At 53.0% G+C, this 20,870-nt stretch overlaps 1 protein-coding gene across 1 annotated transcript in view; it reads right to left on the reverse strand.

Moving 5' to 3' along the window:
* RPTOR (regulatory associated protein of MTOR complex 1) overlaps nt 1–15,636 on the reverse strand; it is a 105,872-nt gene extending 90,236 nt beyond the window's left edge. The window contains exons 1-3 of the mRNA XM_030962212.1: nt 15,230–15,636; nt 3,544–3,646; nt 1,471–1,553 (exon numbers count right to left, since the gene is read on the reverse strand). Coding sequence (XP_030818072.1) covers nt 1,471–1,553; nt 3,544–3,646; nt 15,230–15,391 — 348 coding nt within the window. The 5' untranslated portion in view covers nt 15,392–15,636. The remainder of the gene's footprint in view (nt 1–1,470; nt 1,554–3,543; nt 3,647–15,229) is intronic.
* Between the last annotated feature and the right edge of the window lie 5,234 nt (nt 15,637–20,870).

The following is a 20,870-nucleotide window of genomic DNA, read 5'->3' on the forward strand; positions in this document are numbered from 1 at the left end:
TCTCTTCTTTCCTTCCATTCTCAGCTGCTTAAGCAGCCCCTTTGATCCCTGTAATTGAGCCTCTTTCCAGATTACCCTCAGCTTTAACCTGCTCCCTGCCCAGTAAAACTTAAGCCCCAAGCCCAAGGGGGTGTTAGTGTAGAGCTGTCTCTGTTTTCCTTCCACTTTTTCACCAGCATCTCAATTATATCTGCACTGAATTGCAAGAACTCTGTACTTGTTCAGGGCAGTCTTTATCAAGACAGATCGAGCCCACAGCTCTGTCATCTCCTACCCTCTCCTCCAGCACAATCTTCATTTGAGAACTGCATGAAATGACTGAATATTGCTTAACTGCAGGATTTTGCAGAGGAAACAACAGCTGAAGTGGTTTCTACTCCCGCAGCACACAAATTTATGTAGCTACACAACAATAAAGCAAAGTCTTAAATTTAATCAGAACAAATACTTCAAGCAATGGCAAGCTGATAAATTATTTAGAAAGGGGCTCAATAAGACCTGGAAGGAAATATCCATCAGCTGTGAAGCCTGGGAGCTTCCAGACACAAGGAATTTTCATGTTTTACCCCTCGTGCAGTTTTCTTACAGAAAAGCTGTTTGTGTTGAGCAGAAAGGGGGACGTTTGAACAGAAGGACTGGCTGGCAGCAGTGCCACAGGACTGGTCACACAGTGGTCACCACTGCCACCATCCATGCCAGCAATTAGCACCCCTTGTGCATTCCCAACAAGGTGCTGATGGCAGCAGCTCCAGCCCAGGAATAGCAGCTATTTCAGAAGATGGTTATGATTTGCTCTTTTCTCCAGACTGCCTGGTTTCCCCCAAATTGTCTTCCTTCCATCCACTCCTCAACCATTCCAAGCCCCCAAGAAACAGACCAAACTGGATGTATTAGTATTTATATGAAAGCTCTAGGAAATTCAATAATGCTGCTATTGTTTTATTGCAGATGGCACACCAACTTCTCTTTATTACTGCAGAAAGCTCCAGAGCCCTGTGGAGTGCAATAAAGCAGGACGTGTTTGGCTTTGCAATGTGTCAGGGCTGTGCTTTCCTGCAGGAACCAGGGAACCAGCCCAGCTCTGGGATTGCCTCCACCAGGCCCACGCAGGGAGCCTGCTGCTCCTGAGCTGGCCTCCTCCCCAGCACAGAGCACACAAAATGGGTTGTTTTCACCTTTGCTCCAAGATGCTTTTTCTCCTGTTTGATATCAGGCGCTTTTTGAATTTTCTGCTAAATTCTCGAGCTGTTGAGATTTGAAAATTGTCAATGTGCCACAAGGAAAGACACAAAAAGGAAATTCTCTTGTCTTAACTGTACACAAATATCTGCCATAAAAGCTCCAAGACATAAATACCCTTGGAAACCCTTGGGAAAAACCCCCAGGCTGGGTGGAGGAGAGGCTCCAGCCCTGGAGCAGAGAGAGCCCAGGCTCCCAGGCAGGGGAGCCCCAGGAGCAGCTGACACTCACCCTGGGCTGCCAGTTCTCATACTGCTTCTGCAGGTTGGCCCCGATGGTCTCCAGAGCTTTCTGAGGCCCCATGGACAGAGGATCTGGGAACAGAACACACAGCAGCAGTTTCAGCCCAGTGCATCTCTCAGGGATGTTTTCATGCAGGTTCCTTTCATCATCAAACTCACTAACACCTTGTTCCTCCTGGAATTTACTTGGAGGCAGCACCCAAAAATTATCCCCAAATTCCTCAGTCCAACAAAAATCCAGTTCCATTACAGACTGTCAGATGTGGAAGATTTCTCTCACTGAGGTGCTGAACAGAGTTTTGTTTTCAAAGACAGGAGAGGCATTGCATTTGTTTCTTTTAATAATGAAATAAGGTTTCTATTGTAAATAATGACAAGAACTCAAATTGGTTAAATATTTGATGACAAACATTTTCTGTTGATGAATGCAAAATCCTGCTTCATTTACTTCCTTTGCTTCCTTTGCAGAGATTGTGTGCCATTTGTAATATTTAAGAAGTTAATTTTATTGCTAGATAATTACCACAATCCATACATAGCAATACAATTCCAGGCCATGTGCTTTATTCAAACACCATGGACATATAATTAAACAATTAACAAGTTTTCTTGAAAAAAAAACCCTACAAGCTAATATTTTCCTATTTAATATCAATTATTTTAAAAGCACTAAACCAGATCAGTGAAGGGTTTTTTTCCCAGTTTTTGCAAATATACTTTTGTTAGAAACAAAATGTAATGAAGCAGGATGAAGGCAGGATTTTGAGTTATTTTTCTTTTCTGAATCAAAGCTGCACGTGGAAGGTGCAGCAGGAGCTGCACGTGGCTCTGCTCAGAGGCCATTTGTCACCAGGGGTGACCAGCTGGGACCCCAGCTCAGGTGTGAACAGCAGCAATTGCACCCCAGAGAGCTCCCCAGCCCCTGCACATGTGGCACAGACATTTCTGCACCCCCACCCCCCCCGCTCCTGAAACCGATGACACAAAACCATCAGATATTTCCCCAATTACCTTTTTCAGAAATTTCAAGTTGGCTGGAAGTAGAAGGAGCACTTGTGTACATAAACAAACTGAAAATTTAATTACAAAAGTGCATTCAAAATTCTCTTTGCTAATGATAGGCACTAATGACTTTATTTAAATGCCTCTGCAATGCTCCTCTGCTCGTGTACCAATGAGACATCAGGGCTGTGCTCTGCTCTCAGGCACCTGCTTGTGCCTGCTCAGGGCTTCCATCAGCATTTCAGGTTAAAAACCTGAGGTGCTGTGATTCACAAAGCAGGTAAGGCAGGGTTAGAAAACCTGCTGGAAGTTTGTAAAGAGATTCTGTTTGTGCAGTGATCACTTTGCCCCTGGGGCTGTCAGAGCCCTGAGCTGAGGATTACAGGGATGTGCTGCAGGCTGAGCATTCCCAATTCCTAGAGAAAAACCAAACCTGAGAAAGCTTCTGTACACAAGATATTTCCTTCTAATATTACTTCAGAATTGTCTCATCTTGATAATTAGACTTTTTCTCCAAAACCAAGGGAACTTTTAATTTCTCCACAAAAAAACTAGGAATTGAGTGCAATGCTGCATGAAAGTAGCAAACCCAGGTGCTGGAACTGCTGGCAAGACATCCTTGGGAACAATTCCAGGTCTTCTGAATGATTCCAATTAAAACAGGCCCAGAGCAGCCACCTCAAAACACAGCAAGGTGTTTCACAGAGCTCACTGCTCTGCTGGCTGAGGCAGGGAAGGGGCATGGAAAGCCCTGCAGATCCCAGCACTCTGAAGGTTTCTCTGCTCAGAGATTTCCTTCAGGTATTTATAAATCTAAAACAATTACAAGAAAGCAAAGCAGCTCATTAACAGCTGTTTTTCTCCACGGTATCTCGTTTCAGAACACAGTAGGAGAGATGACCCATGGCAGCAGGTGGAGCTGGACTCTTCATTAACCCAGAGAAAAATCAGATCCCACACTTCCTTCTGCTCAGCCCATTCTCAAGCCCTGGCAATGCACAATTCTGGGATGGATTCTGTGTCTGTGAGACCAGGGGAGCCTGGGGCTCTGGGCACTCACCAATCCAGCACTCCAGGCGGGCACAGGGAGTTGTTTTCACCACGTCTGGGGGGTCCACGCCGACGTTGAGGCACAAAACTAAGGCAACACTGACAGTCTTCATCTGCAAAGACAAGAGCACAGCCTTAGAGCAGCAACAGCAACGCCCTGGGCTCCAAACTTCACCTCCCCAGAACTTCTGCAGGGCTTCAACCAACCTCTCCTACCTGCTCTTGCACATGGACTATTTTAAGCAAGGCCTGACTGATGAAATTTTTCATCTTTTTTATTAGAACAGTACTTAGACTCCATGTTACTATTTTTGTTATTATTTCCAGAGCCCATTCTTCTCTTTCTGAGCATGGAAATGGATCCCAGTGAACTTCTGCTGCTCATCTTAAATTAGCCATTGTCCAACTGAACCACATTATTAAAACATGAGGCAATGCTATTCAGGGCCCCTGACCAATATTATAATGCAGCGTGTGATCTCTAATATTGAAACTAAAAGAATTACAATGGAAAAACCCCCAAGTGACAAACAGAATCGTGAAAAAAATCAAACAAACAAACACACCAAAACAAAGATATTTAGTGCATTTTTTATTTTGTTTTCTTCACATGCTGGGTTTTCTGGGAGAGCCCTGTAAGGAGGAATCCTGGCTCCAGCTGCTGCTCCACTTGGGCTTATCCCACCCAGGCACCCCAAATGTACCCAACCCAAACCCAGCCAGCCCCACCTGGGACCCAAAACCTGCATTAAACCAATGACCAACCACCTTGGCCAGCCAAAAATACTGCCTGGAAATCATCACTTCACATCTTTATGGGTTTTTTCCTAGATTCCCTCATGCCAACACCCAAACCAGAGGAGGAAAACAGAAGCAGTGATGAGTCTCTCAGTGATTCCAGGCATTCAGGGCTTGCCTGCAGCAAGGCCACCCACATCCCCACCTCCCCACGGTGCTCTGTGCAATGCACAACAGCAGGGGAAAAAAATCCCAAATTTCACACTTAGGGAAAACCCTAGAGCCACATAAATGTGTAATTTATCCAGAAAGTGGAGCAGCCAGACACCATTCACAGGCTCGACACCAGGACAGAAATCCTGCAGTGTTTCCTCACTCCCATGGCCATGATGGGAACATGGAATAAAAAACCAGCAAGAACTGTGGTTTATGGCTTCATCCCAAGCCCTGCTCTGGCTAACAAACCCTGCAATCCTGTAGGAGCTCCTCGTGCCAGGAATCACCCAGCACTCTGCAGCACAGGGTTGGAAACAGGAATTCCCTGATCTGGATTTGCTCATGGATGGGGTGGGAGCCCAGAGCTGCAGTTCAGCACTCAGGACATGGAAACAGGAGCCTGGGCAGGAATTCCCTGATCAGAATTTGCCCATGGATGGGGTGGAGAGCCCAGAGCTGCAGTTCAGCACCCAGGACATGTGCCTTAGAGCCCTTTGTCACCATGAGGGACATCCCACAAAAAGCAGAACCAGGGGCAGCTGCAAGGTGCAGCCCAGTCCTGCAGACCTTGACTGCCCTGAGCAGCTCAGAGTGCCCTGGAGCCCCCAAAACCACCCCCCAAACCCCCCTGGGCACTGCACAGCCCCTGCCCTGCCCTGGGGACACCTCCCCAGACAGCCCAGGCACTGCCAGCTCCCCAGGGAAGCCAGGGAGCTGCAGGGTGGCAGGGCATGAACACTGCCAGAGCCATCCCACGCTGCCACACACACGCCCAACACCCCAGGGAAACACAGAAAACTACACACAAAATGACTTATTAGACCTGGAAACACATAAATCACTCTTGCAAGAGAAAGTATCCTGCCAAGCAATCTTCTCCATCTCATTTATTTATTGTTTCCCATTTGCACTCTAATACTGACTTATTGTTCAGTATTTTGCTGGTAACGCCTGATTGGTGGTTCATGCTGAACAGGCTGGCATTTATTTTCCATTCCCAGGTTCGGGCTTTTAAATAAGTGTTTCTCCTGGAAAACTGACAGCAAAGCCATGAGAGGAACAGGAATTGATCCCAGAGACAAATGGGGTGATTTCCCCTCTGCCACCTCCCCTGAAGGATGGAAAGCCTTGCACTGCACACCGTGTGCTCTGCTAGCAGGAGCACACCCTGAGAGCCACAGCTCATTCCTCTCACCACTCCTCACAGGGAGCACTTTTTCCTCAATATCCCGTCCAGCCCTGCCCTCTGGCAGTGAGAAGCCATTCCCTCTGTCCTGGCACTCCATCCCTTGGAAATTGTCTCTCTCTGCATTTCTTGTCAGCTCCTTCAGGCCCTGCAAGGCCACACTGAGCTCACCCCAAAGCTTCTCCTGCCCAGGTGAGCAATGCCAGCTGTGCCAGCTGTGCGCTTCTCTGGCCACATGAGCTCCCCCAAAGCTTCTCCTGCCCAGGTACAGAGCTGTCAGCTCTTAGCACCTCCCCCAAAGCCTGCCAGGGTGAGCAGTGCCAGCTGTGCCAGCTGTGCCCGCCTCTCTGAGGCCACACTGAGCTCACCCCAAAGCTTCTCCTGCCAGGGTGAGCAGTGCCAGCTGTGCCAGCCTCTCCTCCCAGCAGAGCTGCTCCATCCCTGGCATCATCCTGGAGCCTCCCTGGGCTCTGCAGCAGCTCCAGCTCCTGCCCGTGTTGGGGCAGCTCTGCAGGTGGGGTCTCACCTGAGGGGCAGAGGGGACAATCCCTGGCCCTGCTGCCCACGCTGGGCTCAGCCCAGGCTCAGCAAGGGTTTGGGGGGACAATGCAGGTGACTGATCAAAAAAAACCCAATAATGCTTTTCCCATTTCTAAACTCTTTTGGAACACACCAGAAACTTCACTGCATATTTAAAGGTTCCTAATGCAAGCAGCATGAGGACATTCTCATCTGTCATTAAGACAGTGGAAATTTTCTTTCCCCCGTTTCAGGAGTATATCCATCAGAATACATTTCCATGGATTTTTGTTAGAATTAAAAAATGAAGCAGGAGAACATTTGGCGAGTTTGTAAGAAAACCAATATCCAAAATGCTTTGTCAGCAAAGGCTCAAGATCAAACCACAGCAGCTCTTACTGTGGGCTCTGCACTTTGGAGTGTCATTTGTATGTTAAAAAATGGGCTACAACTCCCCAGCTTGTACTGCATCCGATTTCCAGTGATTTAATAACACTGGGTCAGAACCTGCAATCCTTAAATGGCCAAATCCACTCGGGTAAAATGCTCTTCCTGAGAAGTGATGGCAGAGAATTCATCCCAAAGCCATCAGAAATGGGACTGGGGGAGCAGAGGGAGTTCTGTGTCTGCTGGGAGAGAAGCTGCTTATTAAAGCATTTGACACTAAAATTTACATCTTATGCTAAAGACCTTCTAAAATATTCCTAATTCACCTCCTATTTCATTTAGAGGCCAAACAGATCTGCAGGTGAGTACAGTGCAATATCTGCAGGTATTTTCAGCTAGGAAGAAACCATTATGTTCTTCTGGGTTTGATTGAAAACGTGAAGTTTTATCATCCCAGGAACCCACCTGTCCCCACTGAGGCATCCCTGGGAGTGACTCCAGGCCAAGCTGACACCAAGACACCCATTTATTTCAGCCTGAGTGAGACCAGGTTTGGAACTCAGAGCCACAGAACTGCTTCATATTCTAGTTCAAGTAATACCAAGAACAAGTCAGTGCATTTATGAGAAATTCTGCATTTTGTGGTACATCTCAGACTGGACGTTTTAGACCCCATTAATATTTGATTTTCACACTGCAATTTGCAAGCTGAAAACTTTCTGCTTAAACATTACCCAGATGAACACTCAAGTGTTAGAAACCTGCCTGGGTTTATGCCAGTGAGTTCAAATTGCTTCTGGGAGTTAATACAAACACAAGATTAAGTCAGCATTAAACTGAAATATATACAGCTACATTATTTTACAGAGTTGAGGATGAACTTATCAGCATTAAACACAGATCCTGGGACAAATTTCCAAATTCCAAATCCTCGTGTGAGTCTCATTTGAAAACCCTCTCTGGCCAGGAGGCTCAATTTCCTGCTTGTGCAGGAAATTCATTCCCTCCTTGAAGCCTTTTTTTTCACATTTTTCTCTACCCACATTTACAGATTTAACACAAATCTCTTCCCCACCAGCGAGGTGTTCCTCAGGTAACTCCTGACTGTGGGCTCCTTTGGAGACCTGACATGCAATGTTCCATCAAGGAGGTCTCCACAGAGAGCAGGAACAGCAACATTCAACAGGAGGAAACATTGTTCTCCCTTGAGCTCAGTTCACTCTGCAACACCAGAGGTTCCTGTTTGCTCTTTGCCAAACTTCCCTTTTTTTGGGCTCCCAGCTGAGAGGTGACAAGTGGTGACATCTGTCCTGCATCATCCCCGGGGCTCTGGCACCACCTTCCACTGAGGAGCAGTGGAAATCAGCCTGCAATCAGTATGAAAGCAGAAAAGGCTGAAAGTTCTGAAATCAGTTTCTGAAAGCAGAAAAGGCTGAGGGTTCTGAAATCAGTTTCTGAAAGCAGAAAAGGCTGAGGGTACTGAACAGGCAGACCAAGCCTTGACCTTGCACTCCCTCACAGCTGCAGAGAACCAACGCCAGGCTCCTGAAGGAATGGTTCTCACCATATCCCACCTGGACAGGACTTTCCCCCAGCCAGGGGAACAGAGTTCCCTGCTGCCCCTTCAGCTCCTGCACCACTTGCAAGGTAAAGCATCTTAAAAGAAGAGCTTTCCGTTTCAAGGAATTTTTTTGAAATGTAAAGTTTAAGATAAATAAATTGTTACGAAAAAAAAAATCTCTGTGTTCTTCTCCACAGCAAGAGAAGCAGCAGAATGCAAAGAACTCCTTCAAGTTGGCATTAATAATTCAACAGCTCTGCAGGTTGTCTCCAGCCATCTGCAGCCCAGAGTGGGTTCCTGGTGTGCCAGCCCGCTCCACATTCCTCGATCAACTCCTCCTGAGGGCTTGGTTTCCTTCTCTCACCTCGGAACCCAGCACTGCCACTCTGAATTCTCTTCAGGGCTTTACTGTGCCCAGAAAGGCAGCTCCTGCCCACAGCTGCAGTCCTCACAAGAGAGGAACAAAGCTCACTCTGAGCTGCTGCCCTGAAGCACTTCCCAGGCTCATGGCTGAGTTCCTGCTGGCACTCTCTGCCCAGGTATCCACAGGCACTTCCCATGCAGCTCCTCTGTGTGACAGCAGTGACATGCAGGGGCCCCCAGAGCTCCAAGGTGTTGCCCACTGTGCTCCAGGTTAAAACTCCAGACTGCAGCAGGCTGGTCCTGGCTGCCACAGCCCAGCAGCCAAACACTGCTTTCCAACCACTCTGGCATGCTTAGAGCCAAAGTGGGCTTTCCTTCCCTGTCAATCACTCCTTACAAATAATAAAAATAATAGAAAGCAAACATTTTGCTCCCATGATCTTTGCTTTCTCTATACAACCTGCAAAGAACCGACAAGAGGCGTGTCCCAGGTGTCACTCCCCATTTATCTGTGACAGGGTTTGCTCCTCATCTGTGCCTTGCATTCCTGCAGGCTTCTCCTCCTGGCTGCACAGCAGCATTCCCACTCCTGTCTGGCACTGCCTTTAGGAGGCTCCCATCTTCCCAGGCACGACTGATGCTGCTCCAGACCTTCCCTGGAATGTTCCTTCCAACCACTCCTGGACAGCCCCTCAGATGTCCCACATCACTGCCTGGGGATGCACTGGGGCTTTGATCAGGAGCAATCCCTGAGCCACAGCCAAGAGCTCACATGCCAATGCCTTCCTGCACCAGGAGCCTCCCCACCTGCCAGGAGAGCAGGAGCAGCCCCAGGAGCAGCCCAGCAGTTCCCCTGCAGGGTCAGGATAGGGTGAAGGGCACAGAACATGGCACAGAACATGGCACAGAACGCTGCCCTGCCTGGCCAGGCTCAGCCCCTCCATCCCTCTGAGCTTCCTGTGGCTGTGTCAGGGCAGGAGGGCACAGAGCTGGCTGTGCCAGGGACAGGACAGGGCACAGAGCTGGCTGTGCATGGACAGGACAGGGCACAGAGCTGGCTGTGCATGGACAGGACAGGGCACAAAGCTGGCTGTGCCAGGGCAGGAGGGCACAGAGCTGGCTGTGCATGGACAGGAGAGGGCACAAAGCTGGCTGTGCCAGGGCAGGAGGGCACAGAGCTGGCTGTGCATGGACAGGAGAGGGCACAGAGCTGGCTGTGCCAGGGACAGGACAGGGCACAGAGCTGGCTGTGCGTGGACAGGAGGGCACAGAGCTGGCTGTGCCAGGGCAGGAGGGCACAGAGCTGGCTGTGCATGGACAGGACAGGGCACAGAGCTGGCTGTGCCAGGGACAGGACAGGGCACAGAGCTGGCTGTGCATGGACAGGAGAGGGCACAGAGCTGGCTGTGCATGGACAGGACAGGGCACAAAGCTGGCTGTGCATGGACAGGAGAGGGCACAGAGCTGGCTGTGCATGGACAGGACAGGGCACAGAGCTGGCTGTGCATGGACAGGACAGGGCACAAAGCTGGCTGTGCATGGACAGGACAGGGCACAGAGCTGGCTGTGCATGGACAGGACAGGGCACAGAGCTGGCTGTGCCAGGGCAGGAGGGCACAGAGCTGGCTGTGCATGGACAGGAGGGCACAGAGCTGGCTGTGCATGGACAGGAGAGGGCACAGAGCTGGCTGTGCATGGACAGGACAGGGCACAGAGCTGGCTGTGCCAGGGACAGGACAGGGCACAGAGCTGGCTGTGCCAGGGCAGGAGGGCACAGAGCTGGCTGTGCCAGGGACAGGACAGGGCACAGAGCTGGCTGTGCATGGACAGGAGAGGGCACAGAGCTGGCTGTGCATGGACAGGACAGGGCACAGAGCTGGCTGTGCATGGACAGGACAGGGCACAGAGCTGGCTGTGCCAGGGACAGGACAGGGCACAGAGCTGGCTGTGCCAGGGACAGGACAGGGCACAGAGCTGGCTGTGCATGGACAGGAGAGGGCACAGAGCTGGCTGTGCATGGACAGGACAGGGCACAGAGCTGGCTGTGCATGGACAGGACAGGGCACAGAGCTGGCTGTGCCAGGGACAGGACAGGGCACAGAGCTGGCTGTGCCAGGGACAGGACAGGGCACAGAGCTGGCTGTGCCAGGGCAGGAGGGCACAGAGCTGGCTGTGCATGGACAGGACAGGGCACAGAGCTGGCTGTGCATGGACAGGACAGGGCACAAAGCTGGCTGTGCATGGACAGGACAGGGCACAAAGCTGGCTGTGCATGGACAGGAGAGGGCACAGAGCTGGCTGTGCATGGACAGGACAGGGCACAGAGCTGGCTGTGCATGGACAGGACAGGGCACAGAGCTGGCTGTGCATGGACAGGACAGGGCACAAAGCTGGCTGCAGCCTGAGCTCCTGCTGCAGGAAAGCCAGAGCACCAGCCCAGGGCTCCAACCACACCTGCAGAGTGCTGGCCTGACCCACCCCTGGCTGCTCCCACAGCCTCCTCCCCTGGCACTGCCCCTGCTCTGCCCTCTGCACAGCACTGCACTAATTACACTAATTACCCTCTGCTCCATCCCTGCCCAACAAGAGCTGGAGGTCACCCTGTCCCAGTTGAGCAAGGATGGGTCAATAAATGCAAACACAGAGATAAAAGCACTGGTGAGGGTGCTGCTGGCACAGCCTGTGGGACAATGAGAGCAGAAGGAACCCCTCAGACCCCACTAACACAAACCTGGCACTGAAAGATGCCACCAACACAAACCTGGCCTTGGGTAACTCATCAGTTAATCCACTGAAAGAGGCCAGAGAGGAGCAGAGGAACAAGACAAACACCAAAAGGATCCAGGGGTTGATCAGATCTGGCAGGGGCAGCAAAGCTCCAGCCCCAGAGGGATCAGTGACCCCTCTGGCCAGGCCAGGGGAGAAGGTGAGCACAGCCCTGAGCCGCTGAGCAGCAGCTGTGAGACAGCCCAGCTCCCCAGAAAGCCACCAGCCCTGGGGCTGGCACCTCCCTGGTGCCCTGTGACACCAGGTAAACTCTGCTCATCTGGATCAAGCACATCTGTATGCAGTCCTGCTTAAATCTGCATTTCCAGAGAAACCTAATAGTGGATTCCTCTTCTCATAAAAACGGGATTTAATTCTCACTCAGCAAGTTATGAGGCAGCAGGAAAAAAAAAATGTTGAGGTGAAACTATTACAATCAGCTTTGTTGCTCCCTGCTTATCTTAGAAATCAATATAAATACAGCAAATCTTAATTTAAATATTCTCAATTTAATAGCAACTTGTCAGTAAAACCTGGTGTACTTGGAGTCTTTTTCTTTAAATCAAGTTATGTGCTTTGGTTGCTACAGAGGCTGGGAGATTTAATTCAATACACAAAACATAATTCCAACCCTCTTGTGTTAAAAATATTCTTTAAATAAATAATAGATCAAAGCAGTGTCACTTTGATGGCATATGCAGTCCAGGGAAGGGGGAGAGGAAGGATTAAATGTTTTCAGAGCAGCCCTCATGGAGGAAGGGGCGGGGGACACCAGTGAATTCTCACTTATTTTCTCTACATTTACCACTCATTACTCTGCTGATTTGATTCTCCCCTTATCACAGCTCTGCCTTCTAAAGAACCTTCAACTTCACATAAACTCCGGGGTTTTTAGAGCAACAAAGCAAGATGAAAAGAGGAGTCATTCCACTCCCAAATCTGAATCACTTCCTCTAACTGTAGTAGAGCTCTGCTCACTCCCCATGACTCCTCGATGAATAAGGCAAAATCTGCCACTGCTTGGGGCTTCCATGACTCACAGGGGGAAATGGGAATTCACAGGGGAAATGGGAATTCACAGGGGGAAAATGGGAATTCACAGGGGAAACGGGAATTCACAGGGGAAATGGGAATTCACAGGGAGGAATGGGAATTCACAGGGGAAATGGGAATTCACAGGGGGAAAATGGGAATTCACAGAGGAAAATGGGAATTCACAGGGGGAAAATGGGAATTCACAGGGGGAAAATGGGAATTCACAGAGGGAAATGGGAATTCACAGGGAGGAATGGGAATTCACAGGGGAAATGCCACAGCTTTACCTGCCCTGGGACTGCAGAGCCTTGTCTGGGCTCACCTTTGAGCACCTCTTCACCCAGGGACAAGCTGGGGTGTTTAATGGCAGGGAATGCTCCCAGCCTGGGCTGTGAGGAGTTCATGGACCACATGGAAGGTTCTGGAATGTTTCCCACACTCAGCTCACAGGCAGAGGCACATCCCCTGCAGCAGCAGCAGCAGCCCAGGGAGAGGAGCACAGCTCCATCAGCCCTGCCTTGTGGGAAAGGCAGCCAAGAGACAAAAGGAGCTGCAGGAATTGGGGATGGGGACAGAGGCTCCCCCTGGGCCTGCAGGGAAGGAAGGGGCTGAGCCATGGGCTGGGCTGGAAGGACAGAGGGACACCAGGGGCTGTGGGCACTGACAGGGCTGCAGGCCACTGGGGACAGTGCTGGAAGGAGAGGGAAGAGGAAGAGAAGAAACTTCCGGAAGACAGCTAAAAGGAAGTAATTAATTTATAATGCCAGCCAGCAAAACAAAGCAGTTCAGGAACAAAAAGGGGGGAAATCTAGAGCCCATCAGTTTCACCCTGATGGCACAGGCTGCCCTCACAGCACCACTGCTCACAGGAAAACCCCACAAAGCCCAAGCTCCTGGGGTTTTCTGCAGGTGCTCCATTCCCTGGACAGACCTGTCCCAGCCAGCTGGGCCATGGGAAAACAGCAGCAGGAGTGGCTGCCCTCCCTCCACCTCCTGCACATGGACACGAGGTCAGACCTGACCAGATTCTGTGAACTGTTTTGCAGGGTTAGCCAAACTCGAGCTCACTGGGTGGAAATATTCACCCCAGACATCACCCCTGCAGCATTCCAAACCCCATCCTCATCCCCTTCCCTCCCCAGCTGAGGCTTTGTCACCTCACATTAACCACTCAGGTGACAGCCAGTGACAGCTGAAAAGGGGAACAAAATACAAGACATGACAAACAGCTGCTGAGATCTAAAAGCAATGAGGTTGAGCATTCTCAAATCAGCTGCTCTTCCTCTCTCAGGTGTCTTTACCTGCTTTTGGTATCTTCCTAGGCACCTGTTCTTAAACAAAAAGTAATTAAACACAACAGCAAGTTTGTCCAAAGGATCCCTGATCCAGACATAAACCATGCCTGAGCTGCACCACTGCCCTGGTGTGAAGTTATTTGGTGTACTGGTGTTTGAAGTTACCTCCAGCTGGCAGAGAAAAAAGGACTAAACTGAAAATTTGAGAATTGCTTCTATTTTCTTCTTTCACAAGAGTCAGATTCAGCTTCTTGGAGAGTGAGCCAGGGCCCAGCCCCACTGAGCTGGTCCCCAGAGAGCAGCAGCAGCAACAGCCACGACTTTATGGCACAGAGTCCCAGGGGAGGGAACTGCAGCTGCACGGAGCCAGGCAGCAGGAGCTGGGCTGGGATGGCCACTGATGGTAGCAGGCACCTGAAACATTTCACAGCAGCCACAGAGAACCCCTGAGCACCCCCTGATCTGGGCTGCTGCTGCTGCTGCACAACCTATTGATCAGCACAAGCAGGGCAAAGTCATTCCTGAATTAGAAACAGGCAACTCTGCAGATCGGGGATGGAGGAACAGGAAGCCTCCCAGGAAGGCTCCTAAAATAGACCAGCAAGCTCATCACACCTCCACAGTCTAGTGGAGAAAGTCTCCTGTGTGCCAGAACCCTTTGGAGCAGAGCACCCAGCGTGGTGTCTGTGCTGCCTTCACATCACACCCAAAGCCTCAGCCCCAGCCAGCAGCAAGCTGCCAAGTCCCACCTTCAGATCATGGTTCAGAACTTCTGAGCAATGCAGTCACCACTCTGGGAACACTGAGACTCTGGGACAGCCTGGGCACAGAAACTGCAGTTTCAGTGAGTTATTCCATCCTTTACAAGAGGATCATAAGCATAACAGAAATCTGGCCACCAGAAAAGCCCACGAACACCTACAAACACAAAGTTATGGGTACAAGAACTGGGAGAGCCAACAAGGGTGGAACCTAAAGCAGCTTCTGAGAACAGGAGTGCAGATGATGTCCAGGACATTTCTTAGGTGCTTGCTTTGCTCTTTACTGAGCCATTGAGGGTGTCCCACAGAGGCAGCAGAGGATCCCAGACTCCCAGCTGGGACGTGTCTGTGTCACCCCCAGCACTGTCAGTGACACACAACAGGTCCCCAGACACCCCAGGAGCTCCTGTAACACACCCAGAGCTCCATGTGAGAACTGTGTTCTGCCTCCAGAACCCCACAGCCTGTTTGTACCCAGGACAGCCTCAGTGTCCCCTGCACACAGCACTGCTGGCACAGCAAACCCACGCAGCTCCAGTGCAGCTGCACCCCCAGACAGCTGCAATTCCTGCACCTGCAGCTCCTCCTGAGCTCGGGCACTCCACTGCCTTGCCCAGAACACACCAGGCTGCATTTAAAGAGCCCAAGTGAAGGAGCTGCTCCAAGAGCCCGGCGCCAGGAGCATCGCACCAGTGCCTCTGGGCCAGCTGCAGGTTTGCTGCCCTAACCCCTCACCACCGGGACACAAACCACGGGATCCACAGCCAGCCTTTCACCTGGACCAGCTCAGCACCCTCTGAGCTCTGACTCCTGCTCCACCTGTCCCCCGAGTGCTCCTCTGCAAACCCCACGGTGCCCTGGAGCATTACCCGGTCCTTCATCCTCCAGCTCTGAGCCAAAGACTTGGAGCCTTCGATCTTCTCGCAGTGCCTTTTCTTCATGAAGGCCAGGGGCAAGTTCCAGTCCGTCAGGTCGGACTCATCCTCCTCCCCGAGCCCCAGCAGAGGCGACTGCAGCATCTCAGACTCCATGGGCGGGGGATCTCCGGGCACCGGGTGGGCAGCGGTGTCCAGCCCGGCACCCAGCGGGGCCGGGGGTCCCTCCGGCCGGAGGGGCACGACGGGCCAAGGGCGGCGGGGGCGGCGCTGCCCGGTGCGCGGGCAAGGACGGACCCGGGGCACGCAGCGCCTTCACCTGGCGCAGGCAGCGGCCCCGGCCGGGCTCGGTGGCGCGGCCCGGGGAGCACCGAGGGACCGGCGAGGGACCGGGCCCGGGGCCTCCCTCGCACCTCTACCCCCGCGGGCCCCGCGCTCCCTGCGGCGGGCACGGCGCCCGGCCCATCGCGGCTCCCTGGCACACCGGCGGGCCGAGGGCGGCTCGGCGAGCAGCGCTCCGGGGGCGGCGGCGGCGGACGGGACGCGCGTCCCGGGGCGCCGGCGAGCGCGGCTGGGCTCAGCACCGCGGCACGGGGGCGGCCATCTTGCCCGGCCCACAATGCCCCGCGGTACGGGCCGCCGCGCGGGACACGCCGCGCCGCGCGCTCCGCCGCGGGGACGGCGCGTTGCCATGGGGACGGCGCGTTGCCATGGGGAAGCCCAGAATCCCAAAATCCCTGAGGCTGGAGAAGCCCTCCCAGCCCGTGGGAGGAGCTGTGCCCCATCCCCACCTTGTCCCCAGCGCAGAGCTCTGAGTGCTACATGCAGGAATTCCTTGGATGCTCCAAGACGGGGGCTCCAACCCTCCCCGGGCAGCCCCTACCGAGGCCTGACCACCCCTCCCATGGGGAAATTCCTCCTGGTGTCCCCGTGTGGCACCTCTGTCCCTGTCCCTGTCCCTGGAGCAGCCCCCTGCCCCTGCAGAGCTGAGATGGGATTTGAGATTCGCCTCAAATTCAGCTGAAAACCAACCCCTGGTGTGAGCTGCTGCTCCAAACACACCCAGGCTCAGCGTCCAGCCCAGCCTGGCCTTTCCTGGAGTTCCCTTTGTGTTGTGGGCTCGTTTATTCTGGGGTCAAACAGCCCAGGAGGGTGGTGGGGCTGGGCACAGCCCCCAGCAGATGTGTCTGATGCGTGTGCGTCCTTCCACACGGCAGGAAAGGCAGGTGAAGAATTTCAGGCACAGATCCTCCCTGCTGTTACACTGAAGGTTAGTGGAAATCAAATACTGCTGCTGAGGAAGTTCCTCAGTGTTTACCCCTGGCAGCAATCGAGCCCCACCACATTCACATTTGGAATACTTGAACGTGTGAAAATCATTTCAAAGGGGAAGGGAAAGAATACGTGTGTAATTTGATTTACAGGGCCGTTAATTTTCATAAATACTCTCCGTGTGTTTGCCCCCATGGAGTGTTCCCAAGGCAAGGACCTTTCTCTGCAGGAGCTCGGGAGGTTGGCACGGGATGTTTCTGGCGTGGCCAAGGTTTGCTTTCGCTCCTTGCCTCGCTGAGGAGCTGATTCACTGCCTCACAGTGCCTTGTGCTGATGGCTGATGATGGCTGCATGATTGTGATCAGAACGAGCTGCAGAAAACGCTTGTGGCCGTGCTTCTGCTGGCCTTTAATGGATTCCTCAACAGCAGCCACACAAAACCAGGGAATTACAGAATTCTTTGGGTGGCAAGGGACCTTCAAGGTCTTTATTTCCAACCCCCTGTCACGACCTCCTGCCCCACAGAAGAACAGATTAAATCTCCCCTTGCTCCCAGGGAATCCCAGGAGTCAGGTAAGGCTCAGTGAGTGATGCCCTAAACCCCAAACGCAGGATTATCTTCCACAAACACGTTTGGACACATTCTCCCACCTGTCACTCTTTTTAATGAAAAATCCTCTCCTATCTCGGGCTCTGTCAATGTCCTTTGTTTTGCCTCATTCAGCCATCTAATTCTAATTCCACTTTTGGGCAGGAAGGAACACAGATATGGAAAGAAGAATGTTGCTCATAAATATCACCAGAGATCCTATCTTTCGATTTCATTACTCAACCTCGCAGGTCACCAAGTGAGTCAGATGGATGCAAAGCTCCGTTCTCGGAGCCAAAGGGCCACCGGGCCGCCTTGCCTGGGGCAGGTGTTTGTGTGCAGCTGGGCGCCTTCCTTCCCCAGGGCAGCCCCTCCACGGCCAGAGCTGCTCTGGGGGCGTTTGGGGCCATTTAGGGGCCAACAACGAGGTTTGTTTGAGCATTTCAGCCGGGGCAGCTTTGCAGCCTGAAGACAGCGGGTAAAATATTGATCAGATCTCTGTGGAACCGAGGCTGACTTCAGCGCTGTCACTTCTGCGTGCGCAGCCCAGCCCAGCCCGCCTGCCCCGTACCCGCAGCCGTGAGCCGCGGTGGGGATGGGGCTGGGGAGGCAGGCGAGAAGGGGGCGGCCGCTGCTCTGTGCCGAATCATTCAAACACGATTCACACGCTGCCCGGCTCGGGAAGCCTCCCGGTGACCTCCCCTGCCAGACAGAGCTGCTCCGGCTCTTCCCGGCGGCTCCCGCTGCAGGGGAGGAATCGTGTCCTCGCACGGTGCCCCGGAGCTGCCGGGGGGGGTTTGGGGCTGTACCTGCCCCCACAGGTGACCCCGGAGCTGCCAGGGGGGTTGGGGCTGTACCTGCCCCCACAGGAGGGTCTGGGGCTGTACCTGCCCCCACAGGAGGGGTTGGGGCTGTACCTGCCCCCACAGGAGGGTTTGGGGCTGTACCTGCCCCCACAGGAGGGGTTGGTGCTGTACTTGCCCCCACAGGAGGGTCTGGGGCTGTACCTGCCCCCACAGGAGGGTCTGGGGCTGTACCTGCCCCCACAGGAGGGTTTAGTGCTGTACCTGCCCCCACAGGTGCCCCCAGGGCAGGGCAGCAGCTCTTGCTGCGGTTTTCCAGCACAGGCACCGGGGCAGGGATGGGAAACCGAGGCTTTCCCTGCCCACGCAGAACCACAGACTCTCCTGGGATGGAGAAGCCCTCAGAGACCACCAAGTCCAACCGTTCCCCAGCACTGACCGTGTCCCCAGGTGCCTTTAAACCCCCCAGGGATGGGGACTCCACCACTGCCCCGGGCAGCTGTGCCAGGGCTGGACAACCCCTTTGGAATAAGAAATTTTCCCCAATATCAACCTGACACACAGCCGAGGCCATGTCCAGAAATTTTCCCCAATATCCAACCCGAGCCTCTCCCGGCACAGCCCGAGGCCATTTCCAGAAATTTTCCCCAATATCCAACCCGAGCCTCTCCCGGCACAGCCCGAGGCCATTTCCTGACCCCTCCAGCTGCCCCCTCCTGCCAGGGGGTTTTAGGGAGTGAGGAGGTGCCCCCCGAGCCTCTTCCCATTCCAGGCGTTCTGCAGTGCCCAGCCCCTGGTGTGATGGGACGTGCTCTTCTGAGCGCAGGCAAACTGCCTCAAAAACACGGGGGGCATAAAATAAAGGGTGCAAAGTGGCGTCTTAGCCAGCGGCACCCGTTGGGAATGTGACAGGGATTCATGCTCTCCTCTCACGCTGAAAAGGCCACAAGAAATACTAGGTCAGAAATCTCCCCTTGCTCTTTCAGTGGAAGAAACATTTTGGCATCAACCTTTTCACCAAGGAAGAAAAGAGGGGGAGAAAGGAAAGGTGATGCAGCTTTTGGAAGCAGAAAATCTGGGAGTTTTAATCTGCTGCCTTTGCCTCCCCTGAGCTACATCAGGGCGAGTTTCCGGATGAATCAGAGGCTGTGGAGCTGAGTTAATGAGAGCATTTGACATCCTCGGGTTCCAGGTAGTACACAAGCTGGAAGTCATTTAGACCGTGAAGCAGGCGCCGCGTTTGACCCCAAAGGCGACTTCAGTTCACGGCAGATGTAAAGATTTCGGCGTTCCCGGCGGCGCAGGGGAGACTCAGATGACCCCTCCGCACACTGACAGCAATCGGCTGCTTAATGGAGCTGTTTTCCTCACGGAGGCCGAGCAGGCTGCACTCGATACGGCGGGGATGCGATAGATCGGAGCGTTCGGAGGAGCTGTTAATAGAGTTCCGCAGCCCCGCCATCCATCTCCGAGCCACTCATCCCTTATCGTTATCTGCCTTTGTCTCCTCGCAGGCCGGGCTATTTGCGAGGTGATCGAGCTGCGCGTGTTTAACAGCACGTGATCGATGGCACCTCGGCAGATATTCTCTGCTTTTCTCATTAGAAGCGCAGAAATATTTCCTTAAACACCCTGTAGATCGGTATCGGCTCTGACAGAGCCGGGGAGCTCCTCCCGGCCCTGGCGAAAGCCTTCAGCCCCAAATTCCTGCCTTCTTTTTGCTGCAGGACCTGACGTTTCCCTTTGTCCGATAAGAAATAATTCAGTGTTTTACAGGGATTTCTCATCCTGTCTTCACTTGGGGCTCGGGAATCACTTGCGGCTTGGGAATCTGCGCGGCAGCCAAAGCGTCTCCAGCCTCTCTGCGAGCCTGGAGCAGCTCCTGGGCCTTTCCAGTCACCCTCAGTCTCTCTGCAGCTGCTGGAGCCCCGGCCTTGTACAGGAATCGATGCTCCCAGCCCTAATGCAGCCTCTCTGCAGAGACTCAGCATCCTGAGAGCCTTTCCCCACTGAAAGCTGCCCTCAGACTCGGGGTCAGCCCTCACAGCAGCAAGCTCAGGGAATCCCTGTTGCCTTGGAGCGGTTTTCTCCATCCTGGCTTTAAAACCTTCTGTGTTTTAACCCCAAGCCCTGCAACATGAATTGGCTCTGGCACATCAGATCCCCACCCAGCACGCAGGATCTGAGCTCTGGGCAGATCTGCCCCTCCAAACCGCCCTGTCCCTGCTCCAGCTGCTCCCTGTTTGGGAGCAGAACCAGCTCAGCTCCCTGGTCCTGTCCCTGTCCCCGTGCTTGGACTCCCACCTGTCCAAAAAAACCCTGGCTGGGATCTGTGTGCCCCATGTGCACCCAGAACTCCTTCCAGGCTTGTCCTGCTGCACATCCATCCATCCACCCACACATCCATCCATTCACCCACACATCCATCCATCCACCCACGCATCCATCCATCCATCCATCCATCCATCCATCCATCCATCCATCCATCCATCCATCCATCCATCCATCCATCCATCCATCCATCCATCCATCCATCCATCCATCCATCCATCCATCCATCCATCCATCCATCCATCCATCCATCCATCCATCCATCCAATTTAGTTTTTATTCCTCATTATCCTACTCTGATTTCATTGGTAACAAGCTAATTTCCCCAAGTCCAGCCTGCTTGCCCCTGGTGGTGATTGCTGAGGGGTTTCTCCCTGCCCTTATCTTGCCCCATGAGGCTTTTGCTCTATTTTCTCTCCCCCTTCAGCTGGGGATGGGGCTCTGGGAGCAGCCGGTGTGCAGCCTGGGTCACCCCAGCACAGCACAGTAACAGAACACAGCACAGGGAGTGGGAGAAAGGGAGCAAGAGACTGCAAAATAATAAATAATCATGGAAAAAACTAGGGCACAGCAGTGTCACCAGCTTTTGATGTTTCCTTCTCATCCTGCCCTGCCTCTTCTCCCACGAAAAGGGAACACT

Source organism: Camarhynchus parvulus, chromosome 18, assembly GCF_901933205.1.
Source record: "Camarhynchus parvulus chromosome 18, STF_HiC, whole genome shotgun sequence".
NCBI lineage: Eukaryota > Metazoa > Chordata > Aves > Passeriformes > Thraupidae > Camarhynchus > Camarhynchus parvulus.